The sequence below is a fragment of the Drosophila innubila genome, chromosome X (genome assembly GCF_004354385.1).
Source record: "Drosophila innubila isolate TH190305 chromosome X, UK_Dinn_1.0, whole genome shotgun sequence".
NCBI classification, from domain to species: Eukaryota; Metazoa; Arthropoda; class Insecta; order Diptera; family Drosophilidae; genus Drosophila; species Drosophila innubila.
In genome coordinates this window covers 9,187,243-9,215,211 of record NC_047626.1, presented here as the reverse complement: position 1 = coordinate 9,215,211, position 27,969 = coordinate 9,187,243, and the positions used below count along the sequence as shown (strand labels likewise).

Below are 27,969 nucleotides of genomic sequence, written 5' to 3'. Positions count from 1 at the left end.
CAAATTTTTGTTTCTGCCAGGTGGCAAGGTCTTGAAATACACCCGTGTGTTTTTTCGTAGCTCAATAGTACTATTTGTTTATTTTTTTCGGTTCTAGCATAAATAAATGCAGCACACATGCAAATAAATGCAAATAATATTAGTGTAAATTGTGTTCAATAAGGCAAAAAGGCAATTGCAAATGTTAGCTAGTAAGATGGATATAAGATGCAATCAGCAGCAGCATTTGCAGCAACTACAACAAGAAATACAACAACAACAAAAAGGCTGACTGACTGACTGACTACACCCAAAAAAAAAGAAGAAAAAAGCAAGGAGGAAACAATTGCAGGCGAGGCGAGGAAAAAACGACAGAAAAAATGAAGTAAAAGCGACAGCAGCAGCAACGGAGCGGCACTTCAGTGGCAGTTGTATTTGGAGTACATATTGAGCAACTTACACACACACATACGCACACATATTCAAACGTATACAAACAAATGCAACACACAAAGAGACATTTGCATGCATGTGTGTGGGTGTAGCAGCACCAGCAGCAGCCCAGCTCCAGCGGATAAAGTTCGTGTTCGGCAGTCGTCGTCGTTTGTCGTCGGTCGTTCGTTCGTTCGATTGCTCGCTCGCTCGTTTGTTCGCACGCTCGTTGAATCGTGTTGTTGGAGTAACAGCATTCGCCTACGCAGCAGCAGCGACAGCAGCAGCGCCAGGCAAAGGAAGCGGTTTAAGAATGCATGGGCATGCATAAAGTACGAAACACGAAATACAAGAGAAATGCAAATTTAACAGAAATTGAAATAAGTGCAACGGGTTTTCAATTCAATTCCACATTGCATTGAAATTCAAAACGCAGTCGCAAATTGATGCCAAACGTTTCTACATCGCAACTGATCTAAAGCTCCAAAGAGACAGAGCAAAGAGAGTGTGTGTTTAAAGAAAGAGGCCCTAAGGAGAGAGTGAGAATCAGATCACGTCCATTTTGGCCTCTCAGCTGCAGTTCCTTTGTTGTTGGATTTGTTGTTACATATATTCCCCCATTGCTCCTTCTCCTTCTTCCTTATTGTTTTGGACGTCGACGTCGTAATATGGATTGTGGTGCTCTTGCCGCGCAGCAGCAGCAACAACAACTATTACAAAAACAACAGTTACAACAACATCTACAGTTACAACAACAACATCTGCAGCACTCCCGACAACAACAACCAAATACGCTCAATTGCCTTGAGGAAATAGCAACAACAAATGTAAGTTTGTCTATACTTCCATACATATGTACATACAGTAAGTCATCATAGTATTTTGACAAAATACATATTTACATATATTATATTTTTTTTTATTTTTAACGTATTTTAAGATATAAAAATCCTTTAAAAATATAAACATTTGTTGCAAGAGAAATTGTGCTAATTTGTGATTTTGTCTAAACACTTTCTTGACTAACTGTATGTATGTACATACATCTCTTGCATGTACGTATGTTTTTCTCTTTTACTTCCACTTCGCATTCGCCCCCACACAAACCGATGCGTTTCGCTGCCGCTGTCGCTGCTTGCGTCGCAGTCGTCGTTCCAATGCTGCGCTGTTCTTCTTGCAGTTTATTGGTTTTCTTATTAGATATTTCTCATATGAGTAACTTTGACAGCGACGCTGGCAGCGAAGTTGTCTTCGCCGCTGCGTGTGTTTTGTATTTGTGTGTTTGTTCGGTTTTCCTTTTGCGCTTTGTTTCGAACGCAGCAATTGTCTTCGGCGGCCGCGGCGTGTGGGCGGACAGAGAGAGGGGGCGTGGCTGGTAGCCATGTGCATAAATAATTTAAGACTTTATGTGCAGATTGAATATTGTACGCGCGTGTGTGTGTGTGTGTTTTCGTGTGTGTAAGTGAGCCGTGTGAAGAGAAGAAGGTGATGAGAGGGATGGTGGGAGCGGGGGAAATTGTGTGATTTGTTGTTGGTTGCCAAGTACAAAGTTCATGCCACAAACTTGAAATGCTTGCAACACACATTATGGTTTTTTTTTTATTTCGTTTTAACTTGGCCAAGTTCGCAAACTAGGAAAATGAATGACTCAAAGTCTATTTAGCCAACCGATGATTAATCTCCGGACAGCTGCTCTCCGGCTAAAAGCAATAATAACAAAAATTTATTCAACTAAAATCAACTGAAAAAAAAAAACACATAAACGTAATGCAGCTGGCAATGCTCGACTAGTCTAATACCCTGTTTAATTTATTTGCTTGCGCAAATAATATTGAAAAATGTTGTTAGAAATTTAATCAGAAAACTTAAATATACAAATAAGATAAAATGATCTGGATAATCTTAGATACATATATTATTTTTTAATTGGGGTATCTTGAAAATCGGATAAACTATTTTTTTTTTTTTTTTTTTACATTAGAAATTGATTATAACTTTTTTTCTTGATCCTTATTAAGAAAATTATGATATATAAATTAATTTTACAATTTATTGAATATTTTTTAGAATGTAACACTTAACTTACTGACCTGACTCCAACATACCCTGTTTACTATTTATTTCATGTACTATTTCAAAAGGAGAGTTTGACAAACGAATCGGATACTTAACCTGATATTAATGCTAAGGTGCTTTAATTTCGCTTTTAAATTAAATTGTACGATTTTATAATACCCTGTTTTTATTACACTCTTTATTTTATTTTTGATTAAATGAAGATATTAAAATTTGTTTATTTCCAATTACACAAACACCCAGTAGTTATTAAAGCCCCGCTCCACTTGTCATGATTATAGGGTATAAATAACAACCACAATTGAGAGGTACCGACGCTTTAATTGCCGTGTTGTACATGGTACGAACTTTTGCCCATTACTTTCACCGTGCATAAATTCTAAAGCAACAACAACTACAGCAAGGAATGAACTTCAAAATGAAATTGTTTATACAAAGGCAATAACAAAAAAAAAAGAACAACAAGACCAAAGCCGTTGGCGTTGACGTACAAACAACAGCAACAACAGCTACAACAACAACTTTACGCTTGTTGCTTCTTTCGTTCTTTGTTTTTGCCGCAGCGGTCGCTTGAATCTTTCATTTCGTCTTGCACCTTCTCTTTCTCCACCTCCTCCTCCTCCAACTCCAACTGCGTTCTTCTTAAGTTTTGTTTTGCGCTACGTGACTGCAATAAAATTTAACTGCAATTACGTGTCGCATGTTGCTGTGTGTTGTTGTTGTTTTTGTTGTGCCGAAAATGGCCAATGTAAAAGCCGAGAAGTGAAATGGTCAAGAGCGAGTAATGTTTGCCTCAAGGATACGATACGCACAGCATGCGACACATTTACACCAGGTCCTGATTTGCTCTCTCTCTCCCCTTCTCTCTCTCTCTCTCCCTCTCTCTCTCTCTCTCTCTCTCTTTCTGTGTGTGCAGTGTAGTAATTAAGTAATTGCCAGTGCTGCCAATTTGAGTTGCCAGTTTAGTGCAATTGAGCTGCTATGGGCAGCACTAGATGTCGTTAAGCGAACATAAAGAAGGTTACTTCAAATATTTAGTGCGACCTTTTGATTAAGTTTTGCTCTTTTGTGTCACGTTTATAATTTATCTGGGACCGCAAAGATAAATATAAATTACATAAGAGATAGAGCAACCAAATTTGGCACGCAGATCCCAATGGAGTTGAGGCTTGAACTGCTCCAGGTTAAATTTTTTACACGCCCCCTTCCGCCCCCGTAATTCGCAAAAAAAACCCCACACTCTCAGTTTTGAAGATAATACATTTTTTATGGTAATTATCTATATCATTATCTATTAATATTATCTAGTATCTCAGCTAGATCGGACTAGTAGAGCGGCAGTAATAGTTAATCAAAGTTATTAATAATTATTTCAATACAAGCATCCAGAAGTATGCAGTAGTTTTTATTAGTTTACAATTTCTATTAAGTTTTTATATAAATATTTAAATAAGTAACGGATATCTCGACTAAAGCCCATCCGACCACTTTTCTTTCGAACTGTTATTTTGCTATTTTTATAAAACAAGTGCAAGTGCAGAGAAGATGTAACTTGTAAATGTACGTGACGTCACACACTTTTGCATACAAATGCTGTCGCTGCGACATGCGTTACCTTCCGCATTTGTGTCACCATGCCATACTGAGAGAGCACCAGCGAGTGAGAGAGCGTGAGAGCAAGAGAGAGAGAGAGAGAGAGGAATCGAGTCCATATAGCGAGCGCGTCGTCGCCGTTGCTCGCATTTATATTTCGACCGATGCGCGCACGAGACGACGGCAAAGCGCAGCGGGTAAATGAAACTGACGGCAAAAAAACAAAGTAGAAAAATATATAAAAAAAATATAGTTGTAAATTTTGTGAACGCGCGCGCGAAAAGTCAAATAAAAAGGCGACAAAACTCAATTAAAGTATTGTTTTTATATCGCTCCCACTCGCAGCTTTAGTTTAACTTTTTGCCGTTGTTGTTATTGTTGATAAATATATATTTTTTTTCTGGTTTGTGCTTGTGTGTGTTTCGCGTTTATTAAGTTCCTTGTGGAGCAGCAGCCGTAACAACAAAAACAATTAACTCCAGCTGCTTTTGTTTATACAACAAACACAACAACACGCGTCAAATGAAGCAATAATTAAAAGTGCCTTTTTTAATTGAAGAGCTGAACACAAACAACAACAAAAGTTGCTGCTTCTGCTTCAGTCGCTGCCGCTGCCACTGCTGGCAATCGAAATCAAATTGACGTTAACATTGACGCGGTAAGAGCATCATCACACAAATACATACATACAAACAAACATAAGCTTATTCCTGCATACAACCCTGTTGACTCCCCTGTAAAAGCACGCTTCAACATAGCAGCGAATGAGTGAAAGAGAATAGAACGAAACCGACAACTTCTGTATGTGTGTGTGTTTGTTTTTGTTTTTCTTTTTGGCAGTTAATGTTAATGCGTTTCGCTTTTGTCTTTTGCGGGGGCGGCTGCACATCGGTGTCAGTTTATTTGCTTTTATATTGGAATTGGACGTATTGGTGTGGGCAAGTGAGATAGGGAGCATTTATTTAGGGAAGTGATGAGCTTGCTGCCATATTGCCTTATGCTTTTATTATTGTTTACTTCATTTCATTTTGTGCCTTATCTTCATCTTTGCCATATATACTCTCTTTACTACACAAACCACAAGTCACAGACACGCACACTCTCACACATTTACACACACACACACACACACACATGTGGCGTAGTTTCATTCAACTTTTCTACATGCCACAGCTAAATATTTCGATTTCGATATGGCAACGCCGCCAAGTCTAGTCTCTTGTTTTTGCCGGTATTTTTTTTTTTGCCAAGTCATATGGTCTCAGTATGTGCGTCATCGTCATCCTTGTCCCGCCCCCCATCCATATTCCTGCTCTCACCCGCAACTCCTGTAACGGTACCCGCATTTCTCTCTCTCGGTTCGTGCTCTCTTTCTGTCTATCTCCATCTCTTGTTGTTGTTATTAGTGGTGTGGCCGTTTAATTGCTTCTGCACGTTCGTCAAATATTTGCTCAACTCTTTTTAATTACATTGCCCACTACTCCCATACATAAATGCACACATGTGCGAGTAAGTGCATGTGTATGTGTGCCATACGTTTCATCCTTTCACACGCACACAATTTAGAAGGAAATCATGTGTGTGAGTATGCGAAATGGTGAGCCCAATGCGACTTTTCACACTGATTTACAATCCATTTGTTCTCGGAATATTTGACAATCTCATTCTCGTCTGATAACCATATATAAATATTGAGTATGACAATAGAAGAACCCTTTCCACAAATTTCAAATTTTGGCCCTTGAAAAAAAAATTACAAAAAATTGCGGCTTTTTCTTAGTTTTTATTATTTTTAGGTTATTCATATTCATTATTGTGAATTTTAAACCTTTAGATTCTAAACTTTAGAAGACTATTCCATTGCCTTATAGAGAAAGAAATTCACAAAATCTACTTATAATACATATACTTTAGTTTGTGATAGTTTTATTTTTAGACATATTCCTTATTCACACATCAATATATTTTGAATGTTCAATAGACTTGAAGAAAAATGCATTCTGAATAACTCAACTGCAATTAATCTCAAATTTTCTATTTTGGTCGAGTTAAGAAATATTTGATTTGAGAATCTTTCACCATGCAGCCTAATTTTTTAATTTAAAATACAGTCTTTTTTCGAATAAGAGCAGTATTTTAGATGAATTTCTTATGACTGCTCCGACCAATATCTTAAAATTAAGTATCTTGTGGTTGAAAGGCCTTCCACTAATCAAGTAGAACAATTACCAAACAAGTAAACTTCAGTTGAAGTTTTAATTCAATTTCTGTGTGTAACATATTTGTACACTTTTCGAGTGATTTTTATTGTAATGTATAAACGATCAAGACTTTTTTCTACGCCTCTTTAATAGCTACATACATACATATGTATATGTATTTTGATGTATACAAATTGTATGTTCATACATGTAGCCTTGCACTGAACTTAATTGATACTGTATTGCCCTGAACTCAACTGAATTGAACTGAAATCAACATTTTTGTTTTTTTTTTCGTACAATATTTTTAGACTTCTAATGCACTTGGATACATTCTGTGCAGACAAAGCAAATAATTTGATACGATTCGATTTGAGTAGGATTTATAATTTGACTCACATTGATATAAACATTTGTGCTTATGACATAAGTCTGTTGTATGGCGTTACTTCCCAGTTATAATTAGAGTACAATTTCATAATCTGATGCATGAAATAACAGCGGCATCCAGTTCGTCTCCACAAGGCCATGCCTTGGCCCACTGTGCGATGGAGGTTGGCAAAGCAAGAAGTAAAATCGCTCATTTGAGCACATTGCAGTCGCAGTCGCGGTCGCAGTCGCAGTCGACGCAGCAACAGCAGCACCCATATGACTTTTGCACATGGCTGCCGTTAGTAGTAGTAGTTGTTGTTGTCGCTGTTGTTGTTAGTGCTTTACTTTTTATGATTCTTATTACACGCTTTGCTGGCTTTTTACTTTGCTTTTGCTTTACTTTACTTTACTTCACTTCGTTGACAGCGACGCTGACTGAGCGTGTCTTTTAAATATTTATGCGGCTACTGCGGACAGCGACGACGACGACAACGCAACATCTCTGCCGCTGTTCATTTTAATTTTGTCGCTGTATATTGCTGTTATTGTTGTTTCTTTTGCGCCTGCCGCTTGTTGTTGTTGTAAATATTTTATTATCGCTTGTTTCCGTTTAGGAACCAAAATGGGGAAAAATGTGTGCGCACGCACACACACACACACACAGCCACATACACATACACATATGTATTGGCGTACGCATACATGCATATTTAAAATTCTTTTGTCGCCATATTCATTTCGAAATTATGTACTTGGCTTGTTGCTTCACACGACGCTCCGTTGCGCATCGCTCTTCTGTCCCCCTCCTTCTCCTGCTGCCGTTCCCCATTACCCCTCCTTGTCAATTTAGCTATCTGTTTGTCTATCTATCTATGGTATATGTATGTATGTTCTTCATTCCCATTCCATGCCATTCCATTTGGATTCCTCCCTCTGTCTTCCCTCTCATCAACCAACATGGCTGACCCTGTGCATTTCTTTTTGTAATTTTATTCGTGATAGTGGGAGGAAGGCAAAAAAAAAAAAAATTGAAAAAATACGAATAAGAATGGATATCTTCGGCACGCCGAATATTTTATACCCTAGCTAGGAATTTTTGATTAGTTTTCAACATGACAATGTCCCGAAATAAGTTTTTTTTTTAAAATCAATAATATAAAATTAAAAAAAAATTCAAATCTGAAAGTGGCTATTAATCAGAAGACGACCCAAAAAATATTAAAAAATTGTTTTTTTAAATAATACTTATATTTTTTTTTTATTTATCACATAGTTGAAATACTTAATTGGGGTTGAGTTGCTTTGAAAGTGATGCAGGTGAACAACTGAAGATTTATTATTTAAGATGGTGATTTAAATAAATATATATTTTAAATAAATAAATATTTTTGTTTATTAAGCCAACAAAGTAAATAAATTGCTGATGTACGAAGACTTTAAGGGGACACTGTATTTACTGGGATGTGTCACGCCTCTTTCAAGGTGCTACATATTTTGTGATGAAATTTGAATACCCCCTGCAAGGGTATAATAATTACTTCTAGTACTTTGGCTTATATATGTATGTATGGACATATGTGCGTATCTTTCTTGCTCCCCCTCTTCCTCTCCATCTTTTTCTCTCTTTATCTCCAGCTCCTTGCTATCTTTCTCTGTCTGTCGCTTTGCATTACAAAATTAGCGCAATATTTTGTATTTGTCTTGTATTTTTAGCTGTGGTTTTTTTTTGGTCTCGCCGCATTTGTAAATTATATTTAAACACGAATCGTTGTTGTTGTTGTTGTAGCTGTTGCTGTTTCTGTCGCCTTGCCTCACATCGGATCTGATCGGATCAGATCGGAACATTGCGACTTCGACTGCGACGCAGCTCTGTTACCAATGTGGGCGTGCAGTGACCCAATTTCTCTAATAGATTGCATTTTGCCACAGCTAACGTGCACACACTCACACACACTCACATACAAATACACAGATACTCACGCACAATCACACACACACTCCAAGAGACTTGCATTTCGTTTGTAGTTGTAGATGTTGTTTTTTTTGCTTTTGGCATTATTTAGCGCATTGAACTCGCTGCCCGGTTTTGCCCGGTCTGATGCAGACTCTCTCTCTCTGTCTCTCTCTTTGGCTCTTTCTCTCACTCGCTGTCTAGTTAATCTCTGCTGGTCATTGGAAACATTTTGCGCTTTGCCATTTCCTGCCTGCCAAAATGTTACATAAACAACAACAACAAAAGAGAGAATGAGAGATAATAAAAACAAAATTTGGCGCAGTATGAAATATATATACGGTTAGACAAGAAAGTGTTTTGACAAAATCAGGGAATCAAACCGAAACAAATATCGGTTACGGTTTCGGTTCCGGTACGTCCCCAAATAACTGAAAATCGGTTCAGTTTTGATCAAGTTATGACAGCTGAAAGTTGGTCAACTCTTTAACCACAACCGTACCGGTACAAAAGTTTCGGTATTCGCTTTTTGACAGAGAATTTTCATTCGGTTCGGTTAACGGTTCCGGAATCAGTTACGGTGTTATTCCCTGGACAAAATCATAACTTTTTATATATTTTATGAATTTTTGTTTTATTTCCTTTTTTTTAAGACAGTGTTTAGAATAAGTTGAAAATAAAAAATGAAATAAATTAAACAAAATGCAAAATTTTAATTTTGTGAACACACTTTCTTGACTTACTGTATTTAAATTTTGGGCGCTCTACACGTTGCTGTTCCTGTGTACCATTTCGTTCCGTTTGCATTATAATTGACATTCCCATTACAACTCCCATTTTCATTTTTATTATCATTTCGATTCTCATTCCCATTCTCATTTGTTGAGTTCCCAGGCCGCCTTTAGCTAATTAAGTGCAGCACTTGACTTCGTCTAAAGCCAGCAATAAAACATCAACAAATTGAGCACACTCATACAAACACATACACACACACAGCACTCGCAGAGTCAGATGATTATATAGTTGTATTGTATAGCATGTATAATTTATATGGTCTTTTAGCAAATTTTTTTTTTGGTTCCGCATTCCACGCCTAATTAGTTAATACTCATACTATGCGCTATTTTAATTTAGATCAAATCTTACGGATACATATATGTACATGTGTATCTATAGCAAAAGCTACCCAACAGATATTAGTCCGAATCGTTTAAAAAATAAAGATCTTTTTAAGCTCGATTACTTATTTCTTTAACTTAATTTCCGATTGTTTTTCATCAAATTTTAAATACATTTTTCAAGTAACTTAAAAAAAAATTTTAGCTTGGAAGTTAATAATTTACACACTTTTGTACATATTGAAAATTTTGTATTTTCTTCAATGTAAAAAAGGATCTAAAGGTTAGAAGTTGAGCTTTCAATTGTTTTTTTGCAAATTTCATAAAAGCATAAGCAGAAGTTAGTAACTGAACAGATGCATAAATATACCTTTATGTGGTATATGATTACACGTATTATCGATAAACATATGTTTTGGTTAAAATTTTCCTCTGGCCCATAAAGAAATTGTTACAGTTACCAGTTACTTGGTCGTGCCACAGTTGGAAATGCTGACTCAGTAGCTCACTTAGTCTCCACCTCCCTCACTCTCAAATCGCTTGTCTTTCTCTAGAGACACTCGTACCACACAAAGCACAAAATATAAATGTATTTCACCTCTCCCCTTGTTTCAGTCGCTGCATTTAAACGTATAATAAAAGACGACTTGTAATTTGATTGAGCTGCAATAAAAATTTGTCAGCCTAGCAATAAACAGGGGAGAGCGAGCGAAGAGGGGTGAAGAAAGAGCGAGAGCGGGAGATAGAGAGAGAGAGAGGGGGGAGAGACTTCTTTTCCTATTGGAGCATATAATTATATGTTTTTATTTTCCTTTGGTTTTATGATTTATAATGCAACGTCTCGAAATGTTTATAACAAATGTGCTCCCGTGTCCCCCTTTTGAATTCAACAAGTGATTGATGACGCCCAGAACCAATGATCATCTTGAGAGTGAGAGCTGTACAAATGTACAGATGTACATATATGTATGTAGGTACATATATATTTATATGTAGACCAAGAAAACCCTCAGACAAGAGCACGTCACGGTGTCAAATTACACAATACGCATTTGCCGGGCGGCTACTTACGACTACTTAAGCATGTACGGGGAAAAAAGACTGATTACACTGCAACAAAAGATGAGTTAGCGCTAGAAAATGGCACTCGTAAATTGAAGATGAATGATGAATGTGCTAAAAATCAAATGAATGGGCATATACGTACTATAAATGATGATTGTATAGTAAACAATTAAATTCATTTCAAGTGAAAAGCTCAAATTGAAAAATAATTATCTGTTTTTTTTTATATATAAATATAAAGCTGTGCATAAATTCTTTTTGAATACAAAGTATCCATGAGTATTGTTATGGAAAAGAGATGTAAAAAAAGTGAGTGAGAACATACACAAGAACTCTTATAAAATACATTTTTTTTTGTAAAGTTATAGAAATGAAACAGCTTTATCTAATCTTAAAATAAACAAGAAAATCAATTTCAATTAAGATAGGCTAAATTGGTTAATAAAATATGTTGTACTAAAAAAAAAGAAAAGTAAAGAAAATAATGTTTTCTATTTTAACTGGTGTATAAATGTAAAATAGGTCAATTGTCAATACAAATTATTTATTATTATTAACTATATTTATTATTAACTATACAAAGATAATAAGTTAGTTTGAATAATAAGAAAAATATTGTATAAAAACTGAGAACTGTTATACAATAGGAAGTGTAAGTTTAATATAAACAATTAATAAGTAATGAGTTTAAATGCAGTTTTGAAATGATTACATTCTTAGCATGTAAAAAGATCCTTTTCATTTGCAACTGTACCTTTTGTGTATCAACATTCTTCAAGTGTATTGGCTAACAGCTGTAACCACACACTCATACACACACACACACACTTGTACACACTCATACTCCTCATACTTGTCCCTGGGACAACTTGGAATGCATCTGTTCCGGCAGAATGACGTTGATGACGCTGCTGATGAAGGCGAGAATGACGCTTATCTTGATCTCATAATCAGACAGCGGGCGAGGGCGAGGTAGAGGATGAGGATAAAGGAGATGGCAAATGACGTGTAGGGTATCTACATAGTTGGTTGTGAGTGTGAGCAATAAGGAAAAGAGACTGAAATGAGGGAACGCGCGTCATTTTACCATTTTTGTGGTGTGCAAGACTCTCTCTCTCTTCTTGATTTCTTTAGGGCTCGGCTCGTCTGGCATTGTTTGAGCAAGTGGCAGGTGCAACACGCAGCCGGTGTCCCCTTTTGTTGTCCGTGTTGCGTATGTGTGTGTGTTTGTAGAAACGTATCCTTAAGATACTTCTTATACATTATGCATTTTAACCCTAAAAACCTTGCTCCGATTTGTTGTTGCTGCTGTTGTTGTAGTTGTTGCTGGACACGCGTCGTTTGCCGCCTGCACGCGTCGTGCTACAGAAGCAACAACAGCCCCTGACTTGAGATCCCGAACCCGAACCCGAACGAGAACCAGAACCAGAATTCGAACCCGATTCCGATTGTTGAAACTAAAGATTGCGCTGCAGATTTCCTTTTTTTTTTTTCCTCTTTTATTTCTTGGTAACAATGTTTTTTTTTTCCTCTTTCCTTTTGCTTTTTCGATTTGGTTCTTAAAGCCCCGGCGACAGATGTTTTTCCTAAGGGTCGATTGTCTCGACAGTCGCGTGTTGCTTTAATGTGTTTCCTTGTTGTTGTCTGTTTTAGTGCCCCTACAACATTGTTATGTTATACTTGGATTGAGTATGGGATTTGCCAAAAAAAAAAAAAAAAATTGAAATCTTTAATCAAAATATGAATTTTCTATAGTAAACTTTCACATATCTTTGTGGTAAAATTTTCTGTTAATTAACAACTTGTTCTGATAAGGATTAAAATTTACGTATCTTACAAAGACTTTTTGCAGTTTGATAATAATAAAAAGTTCGCTTTTAAGATTAAAATATTTTGCATAAAAATGTTGTTTAATAAAAAAAATATATTTATTTCAATAATGTGACATTATTATAATATTATCTTCAACAAATGTTTTTTTTTAGTTCCAACTTAATTCTAGCTAATATTTACACTTTAAAGTAAAACAGCTCTTCCTTCGATATTCCTTAGAAGTAAACAGAATATAATATTGCAATTTCTTAAAAATTAATCGAAAATACGATATACCTTTATTATAGCTGGGAATTGAAATATTATATTTTAATGGAATTTTGCGTTTGTTGCAACAAGTTGAAAGCAGATTATTTATGGAATGTTGTACATGATACTTGTGTATTTATACATTTCCAGCTGCTTTTGCGATGCGTGACAAACAAGCAGAGTATCCGAAAGCAGCATGTCAATGGTTCTCATTTCTTTAGATTACTTGAAACGTTTCTTGAGGGTTTCTTAAGGTTGTTGTCGTTGTTGTTGTTCTTGTAGTTGTTGTGGTGATTAGGAAACAGCGTACTTGGCCTGCTTGACAATTAAGCTGCTTAACGAAGCAGCAAAAATAAAAAAAAAACTCAGCTCACATCACGAATTTAAGTTTAAATTTGAATAAAGTCGGCTTTTTATGCGGCGACAAATTTGCACAAGAGTATAAAAAAACAGAAGAAGAGTATAACATAAAATAAAATACATATAAATTGAGCGGAGGATTCGCTTTATAAGGCAACTTGTGTGCGCTGCCATTAAAAGCGACCAGCCAAATATTTTATTTAATGTATTAATTTAGTTTTTTTTTTCGACTTTTTTTTTTTTTTTTTGGTTTGGTGCTTTGCACACGCACTTTACCGCAACAATTTTGGCGCGGTTTTAGTTTGTTTATTGTTGTTTTTATTAATTGACTACGGAAGTTGCTGTAAATGTCCACAAACATGAAAATATTTATATGTTTTTTAATAATATTATATTTTATATGGAGAGGAAATAGAGTCGACTTGTCTGACGGTCCCTTAACAAGCAGCCTACGCCCTCCCACACCCCCTGTTCCCTCTCCGTACCATTGTCCCTACTTCCCAGCCTATTCCCTCTGGTCTAATGCCTTCAACTTAAGCTCAATCATTTTATGCACATGACGTCATTTTGGATAAACAGCTTTGCACGCTCGTTAGTTAAGTGTTGTTGTTGTTGTCGTTGTCGTTGTTATTATTGTTGTTGTTGTTGTTGTTAGTTTGCTTGCTTAGTTAATGGCAGCTTTTACTTAGTTGATGATTATTATTTATACGGTAAACTAAGAGTGAACTAAAAGTAAAAGTAATTACAGTCAGCATTACGATGTTGCTGCCACTTACTTGCAACATGCTGCCAATTAGCTAAAAGTAAAAACCACCTGCCACCAGCAACACAAACACACACACATACACCCACTTGCCCCGCCACACAAACACAAACTTGCCACATTTGGAGGTCACTTGGTCACTTGGGTGCGCTCAAACCATGACTATGCGATGATCTTGGAACATGCAACAACTAAACAATTGTATGGGTCAGGATTGCGATGAAAAGAGAGAGAGAGAGAGAAAGAAAGATTATGGGAGAAAGTAAGAGAGAGAAAGAGAGAGACAGGTAAACCTATCCCATCTAATTATGCTACAAACGGGGTCAGCTCCTAATGGGAGCTTAGATTCCTGCTTAAAGCGACAGCAATTGAACTGACAGCGTGTTGTGGCATCAAGATGACGCACGCATCACACATAAAAAACATATTTCAATATCTTGACTAGAAAGTACGCTATTTTTCAGTATAAGTTTTATTATAAAACTCAATAAATAATAATTATTCTATGAGTTTTATTATTTCACTTATGATTACTTTTAAGCAAAAAAAATAAAACTGAGTAATAATCATTATTTTTGAGCAAAATAAATAAAACTCATTGAATAATGATTATATCTTCAGTTTGGTTTTTTTTTAATCAAATATAAAACTCAAGGTGTTGTTTTGACTTATAAAGAAAACAACTTGAGTTTTATTTTTGATTCAAAAAAATAAAACTCAAGAAATAATAATTATGCTATGAGCTCTATTTTTTTTGCTCAAAAATAATAATTATTTCTAAAGTTTTATTTTTTTGCTCAAAAATAATTACTATTTCATGAGTAAAATAATCAAAATCATAACTTTTAAGATCGTGAGGAAATTGCAAAGATTACACTTAAAGAAATTTTTTGCTGTATCTCACGTTTATTTACAGTTAGTGAATGATTTTTCCATTTGAAAAAAAAAAATAACAAAATAATCATTATTTTCTGTCCCTGATTTAAAGTCAACTGTGGTGTTCAATAAAATTCAAATTTTTAAGAAACAGTAAAAAATTTAAAATTAAAAATAAATATTAAATGTTATATGAATTTAATTTTATAATGTCAGCTGTGACTGTCATGCAACAATTAAAATTATGATTTGATAAAGAAAAATATAATAAAATCTCATATATTTTCTTTTTCTAACGTCAATAGGCATGAAGTAAGCAGAGAACGGGGACAAAGAACTTATCAGCTGCGATAAGTGAAGGTCACGTCTTATTTCCTCTTCTTCTTCCTCTTTCAATTTTGATGCTATGCAGAAACTTAAGCACTCATAGTTAATCGTATTATAAGCAATCTATAGTCAATTTAGTTGTGGCTACAATTAGTCTGTTATAGAAAAACTGTGACTGTTAACATTGAACGAGATCACGATGAAGGTTAACAGCGTTCAAAAAAAAAAAAAAACGGAGACCTGTAATGCAAATTACAGAATCGAAAGTAATGAACATTATATACAGATTTACATGGATTACAATAGTAATAATAATAAACACAACAATGTGAAAGAGATTTGCAAATTAAGGAATATAAATTTATTACAATTTGGAGGCTTTAAGATCTTCGACTTTCTCTCTGAGACAAGACAACTCCACAATGCACCAGAGTGCATTATTATTATCATTGTTGTTGTTATACTTATTGGCACTTAGCTGCGAGACGCGTTGAAAGAATCGATAGAGTAAACGAACAACAACCACGATCCACGATCGTAACAACAAACTATGCAAATAGCAGGTCATAAACTAACAAGAGATCGGTGTAAAAAAAAAACTGTGGTACTCGTACAACGCACAACCTCAATATATCAATGTGTGTGGCACCCTAGGACAGTTGTACCCTGTACAGTGCATTAACATGGTGTATATACATTTTTATTAGAGTTGCGATTGCTATATAGATTCATGTTAATATCTAAATATTGAGACAAAATAATGACTTTTTAAAGAAAGAGTCTTTTTTCCTGAAATTTAGATTATATATTTTTACTTTTCCTTTAAAACTAAACAATAGGAAATCGAATTTATATTAAAATACGATAAGAATTATAGACAGCTGGCATATATAGAGAATGAATTATGTCATACAATGAAATACAGATGGCTTTCACAAAGTAAAACACCTTGGTTTTGCAAAATTTATTAAAATATTGAGCACTTGATTTTTTCTTTTTTTTTTTTGCTTTTGTGCGAACGAATACCTTAAACTACAGATAAATGTTGTGTAAAGTAGTTTCTTGAAATTAGCTTAGCTTTTAAATTCTGCACAATTCAAATTTGGATTAACTCTAATTTGTAAGTAATTACAATATAGGGTAACTGTTAGTCGAGTCCTTAACTCTTGCTTTTTTAATGTTATTCTATTTGACAATGCAACTCAATTAGAATTGCTGTTTGTTGTTGTAATTGTTGTTGTAGCAGCTGTCATTGAACTTTGAACAAACGCAGGGTCGTCATTTTGTTAGGTTGTTGAGTGTGGAGAGGTGGGGAGGTGGGGAGAGGCAGAATCCATTCGAAATTGAAGTTGGATAATGGCAATAGTCAAAGCAAATGCCACTAAATAACACACACAACAAACTCGCAAACTCACACAACAAACACACACTCTCACACATACTCACACACTCAGTTTATAGCACTTGAACCCATAAATCAACGCATTCGACCAACCAACTGATGCATTGTGTGGTTTGCGACCTCATCATCTAACCCTCGCTTCCCCTCCCTTCTCTCTTCCCCCTCCCCGCTCCAAATTCAGCGTCCCACTTATACGCTTATCCCCATTTTATTTTCTGTTTCATGCGTCCCTGACAGTTATCAGCTGCGCTGCTTGCAGCGCTGCCTCTGTCTATGTTGCTGCACAGTGGGCAAAACGGCTAGAATATCATAAAATAATTAAAATTTTAGTACATCCAATTTGGATTAAGTTTTGTAATCTATTCGATTAAAAATACTTCAGCGGATTATCAATTAAAAAAATTAAATAAAAAATAAGAAATTAAAAAAAAAAAGAAATTGAAAAAATATTAAAATTTGAAATAAAAAAATAATTAAATATTAAAAAAATAATAAAAATATTTTTGTAATAGATATCTATGATATTAATTATTTTAAGCAAATCTAGCTGTTTTTTTCCCACTGTTCGCTGCCCTTCGTGGTGCAATGCGCACTTTGTTGGCACAGAGATGAATGATGTGACAGACGAGACAAACAGAGAGAAAGATGCGAGACAGTGTGTGAGCGAGAGATACACAGAGAGAGAGAGAGAGACAGAGACATGACAACGTCAGCAAGTGCCAATTACCGTTGAGCCTCCAAAAATCGTTTGTGACTCATTCGAGCGTTGAAAGCCGCCAAGTAACTCTCGAATGTCAGTTTAGCAAGTTTACCTGTAGTTGTTAGCTGTCGTTACCTGTTAAACCAATCAAGCTCGAAAGCCGCCGTAAACAGCAACAGCAATAACATTGACTGCAGTCTGTCTTTTTTTACTTCTGGAGTGTGTGTGTGTGTGTGAAGAGTGTGTGTAAGTCATCAATTAGACAATGTTGAAGTTCAAGCTAACCCTGACTATGTTTCCATGTTTTTGTTGCCTAGAAACCCGTGTTTATAGACTGTCGTAAAGGTAAAGATTTTAAGGGACTTCTACTGCGCACTTTTAGCACTGCTTTCAAGTGTTGTAAAGCGTTAAAGTTGCAATTGTTATGGACCAAGTTGACCCATTTTTATTCAAGCTATAATTTCTATCTAAACTTAGTTGCAACTAATTATAGATTCTCAATACTGCAATAGTATACAGGTGAACCAATCTACAGCCCTATAATTAAAAGAGAAATTTCATTATATGGAAGTAAAGCATATTTGTAAACTTGACATTAATTCATAATAGGGAAAAAAAGCCTTATTATACAGATATTGATTTAAGAAAGAGCTTTTTATTAATTTACAATTTTGATAAATTTTTTTTTAATTTAATAAAGACGATCGTTTTAAAAACTAAGAATAATAGTCTTTCTTTTTTTTTTTTTAACTGAAAGCTTCATTGACGAAAACAGATTTAAAAATAAAAATACAAAAGTGGTTTAAGAATAAAGATAATTTATAAAATTTTAAGAATTATTGAATATTTAAAATATTTGATAATTAAAAAAAATTTATAGTTTTAAGTCTAAAAACGCCAAGAACTAATATATTAACAATCATAATGTAACTTTTAGCTTGAATAAAATTTTTCTGATCTTAAGAGGATCTAATAATACTTTAGTTAACCTCATATTTGCTGTATATTGAATATATATTATCTATCTCAGTGAATTGTCTGCTTTTCTTTTTTGTCAGATGAGACAACTCGCTGAAAAAGAATTGAGATTTTCAATCATAAGTTGATATTGTGTTTTTTTTTTGACTGGAAAGTTACAACGTTGTTTTTGTAAGTGTTTCTGTTGTTGTTGTTGTTGTTGTTTTTATTGTTATTGGAACGTGTTGAAAGTCGTAAAGCAGCCAAAATTGTTTGTAGCTCCTTTTTCTACTCAGCGACTTCCTCTCTCTTTAGACGCTGGCAGTTAGCCAGTTGTTGTTGTTGTTGTTAGTACGTGACTTATGCATTGGAGTATTACTTAACGCTTGCCAACACTGACAACTGACAGCAACAACAACAGCAGCAACTGCAGTGACTAAAGCGACAACTTTGAGGCGATAAAAAGCGTTCAGCTATCAGCAACAACAGCAACAACAACAGCAACAGCTGGAATAATGCCAATCAACTGGGCAATAGGAGGGACTAACTAGGAAGGGGTTAGGAGAGGAGGATAGCAGCTGCTTAAGGGAAGGGGCAGGAAGGTAATGATTGGATGAGGGAGGGGCAGAGTTGGAGGGATTGATTACATTTAGCAATTGTTGCTGTTGCTGTTGCTACGTCTCAAAACGGAAATGCGCAACGTGTTTGAAGCTTTAAACTCGCGATTCGATTTTGATTCGAAACCGATTCAAAGTCTCAAAGTCTTGAAGTCGTCGTCAATGCAGCTGCGATTGAGCTAAGCACGTACCAAAAGCGAGTGTTGATTAAGCCAACAGAGAGCAGAGTGGGTAGAGGGGTGCTGTGGGGGGGAGGGAAAAAAGGGGGCAGGGGAAGTGATTGGTTGATTTAATGCAACGCCCGCGTCTTAATGCATTTCCCTTTCATTTTCATAAATGATTTGCTTAATTGAATGCTTGACTGAATATTGAAACATTTACAAAGCACGATTCAAACGAACTGGAAAGAAACTGGAAGATAAACATTAAGAGAGAAAGAAAGAAAGAGGAGAGAAAACAAGAAAGAGAGAAGATAACAAGGAAGGGGAGACGAGAGAAAAAAGAGATACAAATTAAGAGAAGAGAATACATTTTGAGAAGGTAAGAGAAAAAAGAGATAAGGAGAAGCATAGTGAAATGAGAAGAAAAAAGAGGGTTGAGAAGAGAAAGATGAAGAGAAGAGGACTGAAAGGAGAGAGAGTCAGGAGGGAGAGTCAGAAGGGAGAGAGAGAGCATAGCATAGTTAAGAAAGAAAAGGAGAGGGAAAATAAGATAAAAATATATGGTTTAAATTTTAAACTTTAAAAAATATACATTGAACCATCTGATGAGTCAGTCTTTTAACTGAAATATATATTTTTGAACCACATTTGTACCGGTTCAAGAGCTCATGAAAATTATTGAATTCTAGGCAGTCTTTAAGTAGCAAAAATTAAAAACGATATCAAGTGAAATCCGAAACAAATCTTAAAGTCCTAATCCACTTGCATGCGAAGTCACAACGCTGAACCACTGTAATCACTAGTGAACCGGTTCAGAGAGTGTTTTTTTAACTGCTTTTTCAACTGTAATTTGTATGCAGACATTTTTGTAATAAAACTCCTCTTTGTTTGCTTTACAGATTAGCCAGCTAACCAGCCAGGGGATCATCGTTGGCGGCATTGCCAGCGAAGGATCGGAGGCAGCAGGAGGAGCAGGTGGAGCCAGTGGAGCAGGTGGAAGTCCACAGCACAAATTGCTGGGCATTGGGGATAGTTTAAGCGGCGCTGGCGCCGTCAAACTGCGAAAGCATCAGCAAAGCGAAAGGCAGACGTTGTCGTCGTCGTCGTCGTCGTCATCCTCAACGGACGCCAAAACGCACGCCTCCTATCGCATCTCCATGGCCAATCTGGAGGATACACAAGAGTCCGAACTCGATTTGATACTCGGCGAGCTGAGCTTGCTTGAGCAACAGATAACATATGTGGAGGCGAGTTTCTTGCCCGGCGGAGCAGCAACAGCAACGGTTGGTGGTGGTGGTGTAGGTGTTGGTGTGGCAACAACAGCAGCAACAACAACAACGACACCAACACCACCACCACCACCAGCATTGGCATCCATATCGGCGGCCTCATCACGCACACACTCACGCACAAATAGCAGCATCTCTGGTGATGTGAGCACTGCATCCTCATCCTCGGGCATCTCGGAGAATGGCAATGGTCTTGGCATGTCTATGAGTCATGGTGGCATGGGTATTGGTGGTGCTACAACTACTTCGACTACTCTGGTTGGTGGTGGCCACATGACCATGGGCATTACGCTGGGCGTGGTGACGCCTCGGGAACCGCGCACTGAATCTCCCGATAATGATTCGGCATTTAGTGATACCGTCTCTCTGCTGTCCAGCGAATCTTCAGCCTCGTCCAACACCTCAACACAGCAGCAACAGCAACAACAACTGCAACAGAAATTGCAACTGCAACAACAGTTGCAACTGCATCATAATCATCATCATCATCACAACCATAACCATAACCATAATCATCATCAGAATCATAATCATCAGCCGATGTTGCATGCCACATCCAATGTGGGTGGTGGTGGTGGTGGCATCTCCAAGGCAGCCAAAATTCAGCTGGCATTGCACAAACTGGAAAGTGCCTCAATCCGTCGACTATTTGTCAAGGCCTTCACCGCAGACGGCGCCTCCAAGTCACTGTTGGTGGATGAACGCATGGGCTGTGGCCACGTGACACGCCTCCTGGCCGACAAGAATCATGTCCAGATGCAACCAACGTGGGCGCTCATCGAGCACTTGGCAGATCTGCAAATGGGTGAGTGGGAGTGAGAATGAGAGCCAGAAAGTGAGAGAGAGAGTGTCAGTTATAAGAGTTTAATAGTGTACAAAATTCAAGAAAATTATCTGGATGACTGTGAAAATATTCGAAATAGACCAAAAGCCACTTTTTATACCCTGAGCCCATTGAGGGGTATAATGTGTATGGCAGAGTGTATGTAACAGGCAGAAGGGGGCGTGGCAGACCCACAAAGTATATATATTCTTGATCAGGATCAACAGCCGAGTTGATTGAGCCTTGTCCGTCTGTCTGTCTGTCTATCCGTCTGTCCGTCCGTCTGTCCGTCTGTCTGTCCGTCCGTCTGTCTGTCCGTCCGTCTGTTTGAACGCGTCGATTTCAGATACCATAAGAGCTAGAGACTTCAAACTTGGTATGTAGGTTCCTGTATGCCATAGGCAGATCAAGTTTGTTTTTATTTTTGTATCGGACCACTATGTCATATAGCTGCCATAGAAACGATACATCGAAAATGAAGTATTAGTATGAAAATGTTTTTTGTTTGTTATGATATATTAACCAAACTGATAAAATATACATCTGGGCTGGTATTATACATCCTGACCAAGTTTGGTTAAAATCGGTCCACTATATCATATAGCTGCAATAGAGACGCTCAATCAAAAATTAAGTCTTAGTATGAAAAAGTTTTTTGTTTTTTTAGGATATCTAATAGCCTATTTCCACGACAGCACATTACATTTTTAATAAAAATTGAAATAAATTCCTTAACTTTTAATATTACCAAATGTATTAATTATATTTTGCCATTTTTTAAAATTTTAAATTTTATTAACACATTGTAAATCAGGTTTTTTATATATATTTTTATTTTTTATGTTTATATTGTGGACATTTTATTTTTTTCAAAGACAGGATAAACATGACTAGGAATCGAAACGCAGTTATTTTTTAAGCTGATGTTCTAATTAGAGAGAGAAAATAAAAAATTATTTTAGGATGATGGATTGATATAAATCAAAATTTAATTTTTATTTTATAATTGTAATTTAAGAAATTAATATGTTATTAATGCCCTCTCTGTCTGCCCTTTTAGAACGCCTCTTTGAGGATCATGAGCTGCTGGTGGACAATCTGATGACGTGGAATTCGGATGCAGGCAATCGTGTGCTGTTCCAACAACGTCCCGATAAAGTGGCGCTCTTTGCCAAACCGGAATTGTATTTGCCGGGACCGCAGATGGCGCCAGGTTGTCAGCATGACGATCAGACGCGTCACATGCTCCTCGAGGAGTTCTTTGAGACGCATGCGCAGCTGCAGCTCGATGGTCCGCTCTATATGAAGGCAGATCCCAAAAAGGGCTGGAAGCGACATCATTTCGTGTTGCGCTCATCGGGTCTCTATTATTTTCCCAAGGAAAAGACGAAGAACACGAGGGATTTGGTGTGTCTAACACTTTTTAGTGGACACAATGTCTATACGGGCATTGGATGGCGTAAGAAATGGAAATCACCAACGGATCACACGTTCGGCTTTAAATCCGCGGTGGATTCATCACTGGGCAAATCCTGTAGATCCCTGAAGATGCTCTGTGCCGAGGATGGGGCAACTTTGGATCGCTGGTTGACTGCCATACGCATCTGTAAATATGGCAAACAATTGTGGCACAATCACAAGCTGCTCATGGAGGAGCTCTGCGGGGGATCGGGTTCAGGTTCAGGTTCAGGATTGGGATCTGGTTTGGGTACGGGATCGGCAAGTCTGGGCGGCAGCTTTGTCGCCTCAATGCGCAGCGAGTCCATAAGCAGCATCTCATCGGCGGTGCCATCACAATGTGGCAGCGTCTCATCGGCCATCAGCAGCATGTCCAACTCAAGTGGACGCATCTCGCGTGCCTCCAGCTCCAGTTCCAGTGGCTGTCTGTCCGATGAGAACAATGCCTTCGATTCGGAGTTCACCACCGGCACGATTAAGCGTAAACCATCGATGAAACCCAATCTACCACTGACCACCATGACACGCCAGCTCAAGGAGGTGGGTGAGATCACAACTGGTCCAGTGGCAGCTGCGACGGTATCTGCAGTGGGCGGGGATTCCTCGGCCGCGTCGCCGGAACGCAGTGGCACCTTGACGCGTCGTCACAGTCGCCGCAAATCGCAGGAGAGCAACGGCAGCAGCGGTGGCACCCTCAAGCGTCGTCCTGTTCCCGTTCCTGTCAAGCGTGAGGTGATTGTTGCCTCCAACGCCAGCGTCTCCGTCGCCTCCAGCTCTTTGGTGGTGGCCAACGATGGCGGCTCCTCCTCGTCCAGCAACTCGACACCGACGCCCACGCCCAGCATTTGTGCCAAGCCGCCACCGGGTCTACCGGGTCTCCCTGGACTCCCGGGACTGCCAGGACTTACAGATGCCAGCGAGCTCATGTGCTCCTCCACATTGTCGCTGGACTCGTTGCCACCGCCGCCGCCGCCGCCCGCTCTTCATGCCGACGAACAGGATGTCTACGGATCACAATTATCGCTGGCCTCGCTGCCGCCACCGCCGCCGCCCGAGGAGGTAATGATGAGCTATGCGGAGCCCACAACTCCATTGACACCCACGCCCATGTCCATGAACCTGGGCATGAGTCTGGGCATGCCCATGTCCAACAGCAATGGCACATTGCCGCCCGCAGTGCCCGCCAAGCCCATCAAGCCGGCGGTGAAGCAGACACTTAAGGCAGCGCCACCCTACAAGGCGCCACCAGATTATGTGGGTCCTGCAGCGGGCGGAGGGGTAACAGTGGCGCCACAACAGCTGGCAGCGACGCCAGCGCCGGCGCCGGTGCAGAAGAAGGTGTCATTTGCGGATTCGCCCGTGTTGCTGCGTCGCAAAATGTGCTCACCGGAGCCACAGTTGCCGCAACGCTCGCCAAGCACAACACTCAGCTCCAACTCCAACACCAACTCCAATTTGAGTTGCAACTATCAATCGCAACCGATTTACTCACCAGGTCCATTGTTGCCGCCACGCAGCGATTTGTCGCGTCTGTCCGGCTGCAGTCAGAATGGCAGCGATATGATCACCTCACCGAAACGTCTCCAGGAATCGGCATCGAATCCGCCACGCGATTTCCTCAAGGATCTGCAGCGTGTGATGCGTAAAAAGTGGCAGGTGGCACAGAAATGCAAACTGGAGCCGGCAACAACGCCGCACGAGGTGCTCGGCTTTCGGGATTTCAATAATGATGATCTACTGGCCGCGCACAATCTGAACTCGGGTGCGAATTCATCGCATTATTATCGCGAGACGGCCAATGTCAGTCATTGGGTGCAGGAGCATTGCGAGTATGCGCACAATGAATACGCGCTCTACGAGAATGTGCATGCCCAGAGCAATGGAGGAGCAGGAGCAGCAGCAGCAGCTGTTCCAATTAATCCGACAGCAGCAGCAGCAACAACAACTACAACTGATGGTGGTCCGCCGCCAGTGCCACCACCAGCTGCTGTGGCAGATGCCACCGCTGCGCTGCGCAAGAAGCGTCCACCACCGCCGCCGCCCAAACGCAGCGATTCAACGCATCTGACGCATCGCGTCTAAAGTCCAAGACTTATCACTAATACCAGCAGTAAGTGGCGTCAGTTCATTAATTCAGGTGTGGCTTACACAGTTCAACGAGCTCTTTTCGAGCAAACAACTACAACAACACACAGCAAATGAGACTAGAATTTAATAGTGTAAACTAAGAGAATTTTTGATTTTATAAAATGAACAATCAACTTCTTAAATACATAATTAACCCTTCGTATGATCATAATACATATGCAAAAATACCAATTCTTTTCTTATATTGCATTTAATAACTCAAACACAGCTGATTAAGAAATTCTATATAAGCGTTCCTTTTCAAGAACCTTAAACCGAAACGCTTGTACTAGCACGGTTTCGGTAATGTTGCAAGTTCAAAGGTTTGACCAGATTTAAACATTCATAACTTTATCAAAACTCAACTGATTTTCAAGCGGAATGTCATTTTGATCATGGTTTTATCTGTAAATTCAGTCTTCATTAAAATTAAATTAATTTTGTTACAAAAAAATTTCCCCTCTAAGGTTGCGATTATAGAGCAAAGACTCCCCCCTTGGAAATTTCGAAAATTGAAAATTTTAAATCTCAAGTTTACACTTTTAATCAACTCCTTATATCGTAATTAGTGTAAAACAACACTTTAAACTTGCTTTTAAGACCTTTCATTTTTTGGTAAAAAATCATGTGAAATTTGACAAAAAATTTGACTTGTAAAGATGTTAGGTTAAGAGTCAGACCAACTTCGAGCTTTCATAACTTTGTCAAAACTGTACCGATTTTCAAAAGGAATGTCATTTTGAGCATGGTTCGGCATTTTTATTCATTCTGCATTCAAATTTTATTAAATTTGAGCAGTAAAATTTTTTCCCCAAGATTGTTGTAGCTGTGTAGCTCACTTGCTGAATTTGGTCAATCTGTAAATCTCTGAATTAATCAATCGTTTATTCAATCATTCATTAACACACCATTTTTCTTGCAGAACACACGCTCTTTCCTTTTCTGCATCTCCTTACTTCGATGGACGATGTCTCAACAAAACAAAGCGAATATCGTAGAAGAACAAATGTATATGTTGGAAATGGAAGGAAAAATCACATCCGCATTCACAATTTCTACATGTCTAAACTTAAGTGCAAAAAACCACAACAAATTCCTATCTAAGAGCAAAAAAACAAATCCAAAATTGTAGATTATAAGGCATCGGCGTGACCACGCCCACTTCTCAAGTATTATATCAGTTCAGTTATTTTTTTTCATCTCCTAACTCTATTTAAAATGTAAGCTGCAAATGTGTATTTTTTTTTTTATAATTTTTGTACAATTAAACTACTAGTTGCGAGTATACATACACCACTGTGCAGATAAATAGAAACTTTTAAGCAAAACAACTAAATTCAATAACCTAGCACTTGCTACGATATGATTAGAATCAAACAATTTTAACCTAAAGTTTATTACAACCGCTTAAAATTAATTTAAAAATTTATTGAATATAAGAATAAGAAATATTCGATTTGATTGCAAAGATCGAATGGGTTGATTATGTTAGAAAAATGTTTATTAGTTATTAGTATTATGTATATGATCAACTCTTTGGACAGACAAGAAACGCATATTTCATTAGTTCTCGAATATTAACAATTCTAAAACAATATTGAGATTTTTTTCAATTGATTTGACAGTCTTTCTATTTGCATATTAGTAATTTTTAAATTAATTCTCATAAAATCATAGTAAACAGCTGGTATAAAGCTAAAGTCATTGTTTTATATCAATCTGATTAAAGTATCAAATAAATTGATAAAAAGATGTAAAGCGTGCCTATTGAAATGCACAGCAGTGTATGCCCTATATTTGCATAAATATAGCTATGTATATTTCCTTTATTTTGTTATTATTTTTTATTTTAATGTTACAATTTGCAATTCAACATTTGCAGCACAAAAATCGAATAATTCGAGAATTTTCAATTGATTTCAATTTCGAAAATTAATCAAAAATTTATAATAACTAAGCTAAATTGTAGATTATAAGAACGAGCCACAATGTTTTGTTTTTGTATTATATAAATATATGCCTATATATATAAATACAACCACTATTTTTTTAAACTAGTAATTGTTTTAATTTGCAAATTATAAATTTTTTTTGTTTTTTTTTTTTCTTTAAATCGTAGTAAAAACTTTTTTTTAATGTGGCGCATTAAATGCGCCAGCAAAAGAAGCAAAGAAATGAGGAAAAAACTACGTTGCAAGCAAGCCTTATACAACTATTAATCAATTAATGCATCTTACATAATAATAAAATACAAATAACTAAAATTAAGTCAATAAACAACTATGTAAGCTAAGTGCATATATACATACATATTTATATATAAGTCATAAATACATAGAGAATGTCATTATTAAAATTGCTTTCGCTTTGAATTATACGCTGCCTTTATGTTTTGGAATTGTAATTGTAATTGTACTTACTGCAAATCAATACAGAGACAGCAGATGATAACTATATAGAATACCTATAGTTGTGCATATAAATATATATTTATATATATACATACATAGTTAGATATCTAAGTACTTTTTGCAATGCATCTATAGCAATTCATATGCGCTAAATGGAATTTTTGTTGTCTTTCAATATTTGTTGTTTATATTTTGCATAGCGCTTAGCCGGCGTTCCTAATGGTTCTATCTGAATGTCCAGCAATCAGAATAGATCAGACAGAATACGAAACAGAGCCAAAATCAATTGCTATCATTACAACTTTAAATCGTAACGCATTATTGTAATTGTAACTCATTTGCCATGTTTATTTTTTCACATATTGTTGTATAATTTTAAAATCCCCCCTCATACAATATCAGATCAATACATAACAGACCATACATTGAGCGCCATAAATCGATGAAGATAACAGCTATACAGATTTAAAGAATATACTTTTATATATAAAGAAATATGTAATTATGTTATGTTTAAGACAATTCTTAAATTGAATCAAAAATGAAAGTACAGTCGAATCGAATATACATATAATATCTTTGTTCTTATTCTTATTTATTTTTTGTAGTATTTGTTGGCTAACTAATCGATAATTGCTTGAAATTGATTCGATAACGATGCCTAGTAATCGCTTTGGGAGTGCTGTCTGCTAATTGATTGAAAATCTTAAAATATCAAAAACTATTTATACAAAAGTAAATACAGTAGGAAACAAGGAAATGTTTGGAATATTAGAGTGGCTCAGAACTATACAGAAGCTATAAAAAATTAATTCTGAGATCCATTGGG

The 27,969-nt window shown here is 37.1% G+C and overlaps 1 protein-coding gene across 1 annotated transcript; it reads left to right on the top strand.

The window, feature by feature from the left end:
- Nucleotides 1–16: 16 nt before the first annotated feature.
- LOC117781034 (ras-associated and pleckstrin homology domains-containing protein 1) lies at nt 17–27,969 on the top strand. Its single transcript, XM_034617753.1, has 4 exons — nt 17–1,238; nt 19,932–21,126; nt 22,205–24,712; nt 25,652–27,969. Exons 1-3 carry the CDS (start codon nt 1,080–1,082, stop codon nt 24,682–24,684), a joined length of 3,834 nt encoding a protein of 1,277 aa, XP_034473644.1. The 5' UTR covers nt 17–1,079; the 3' UTR covers nt 24,685–24,712; nt 25,652–27,969.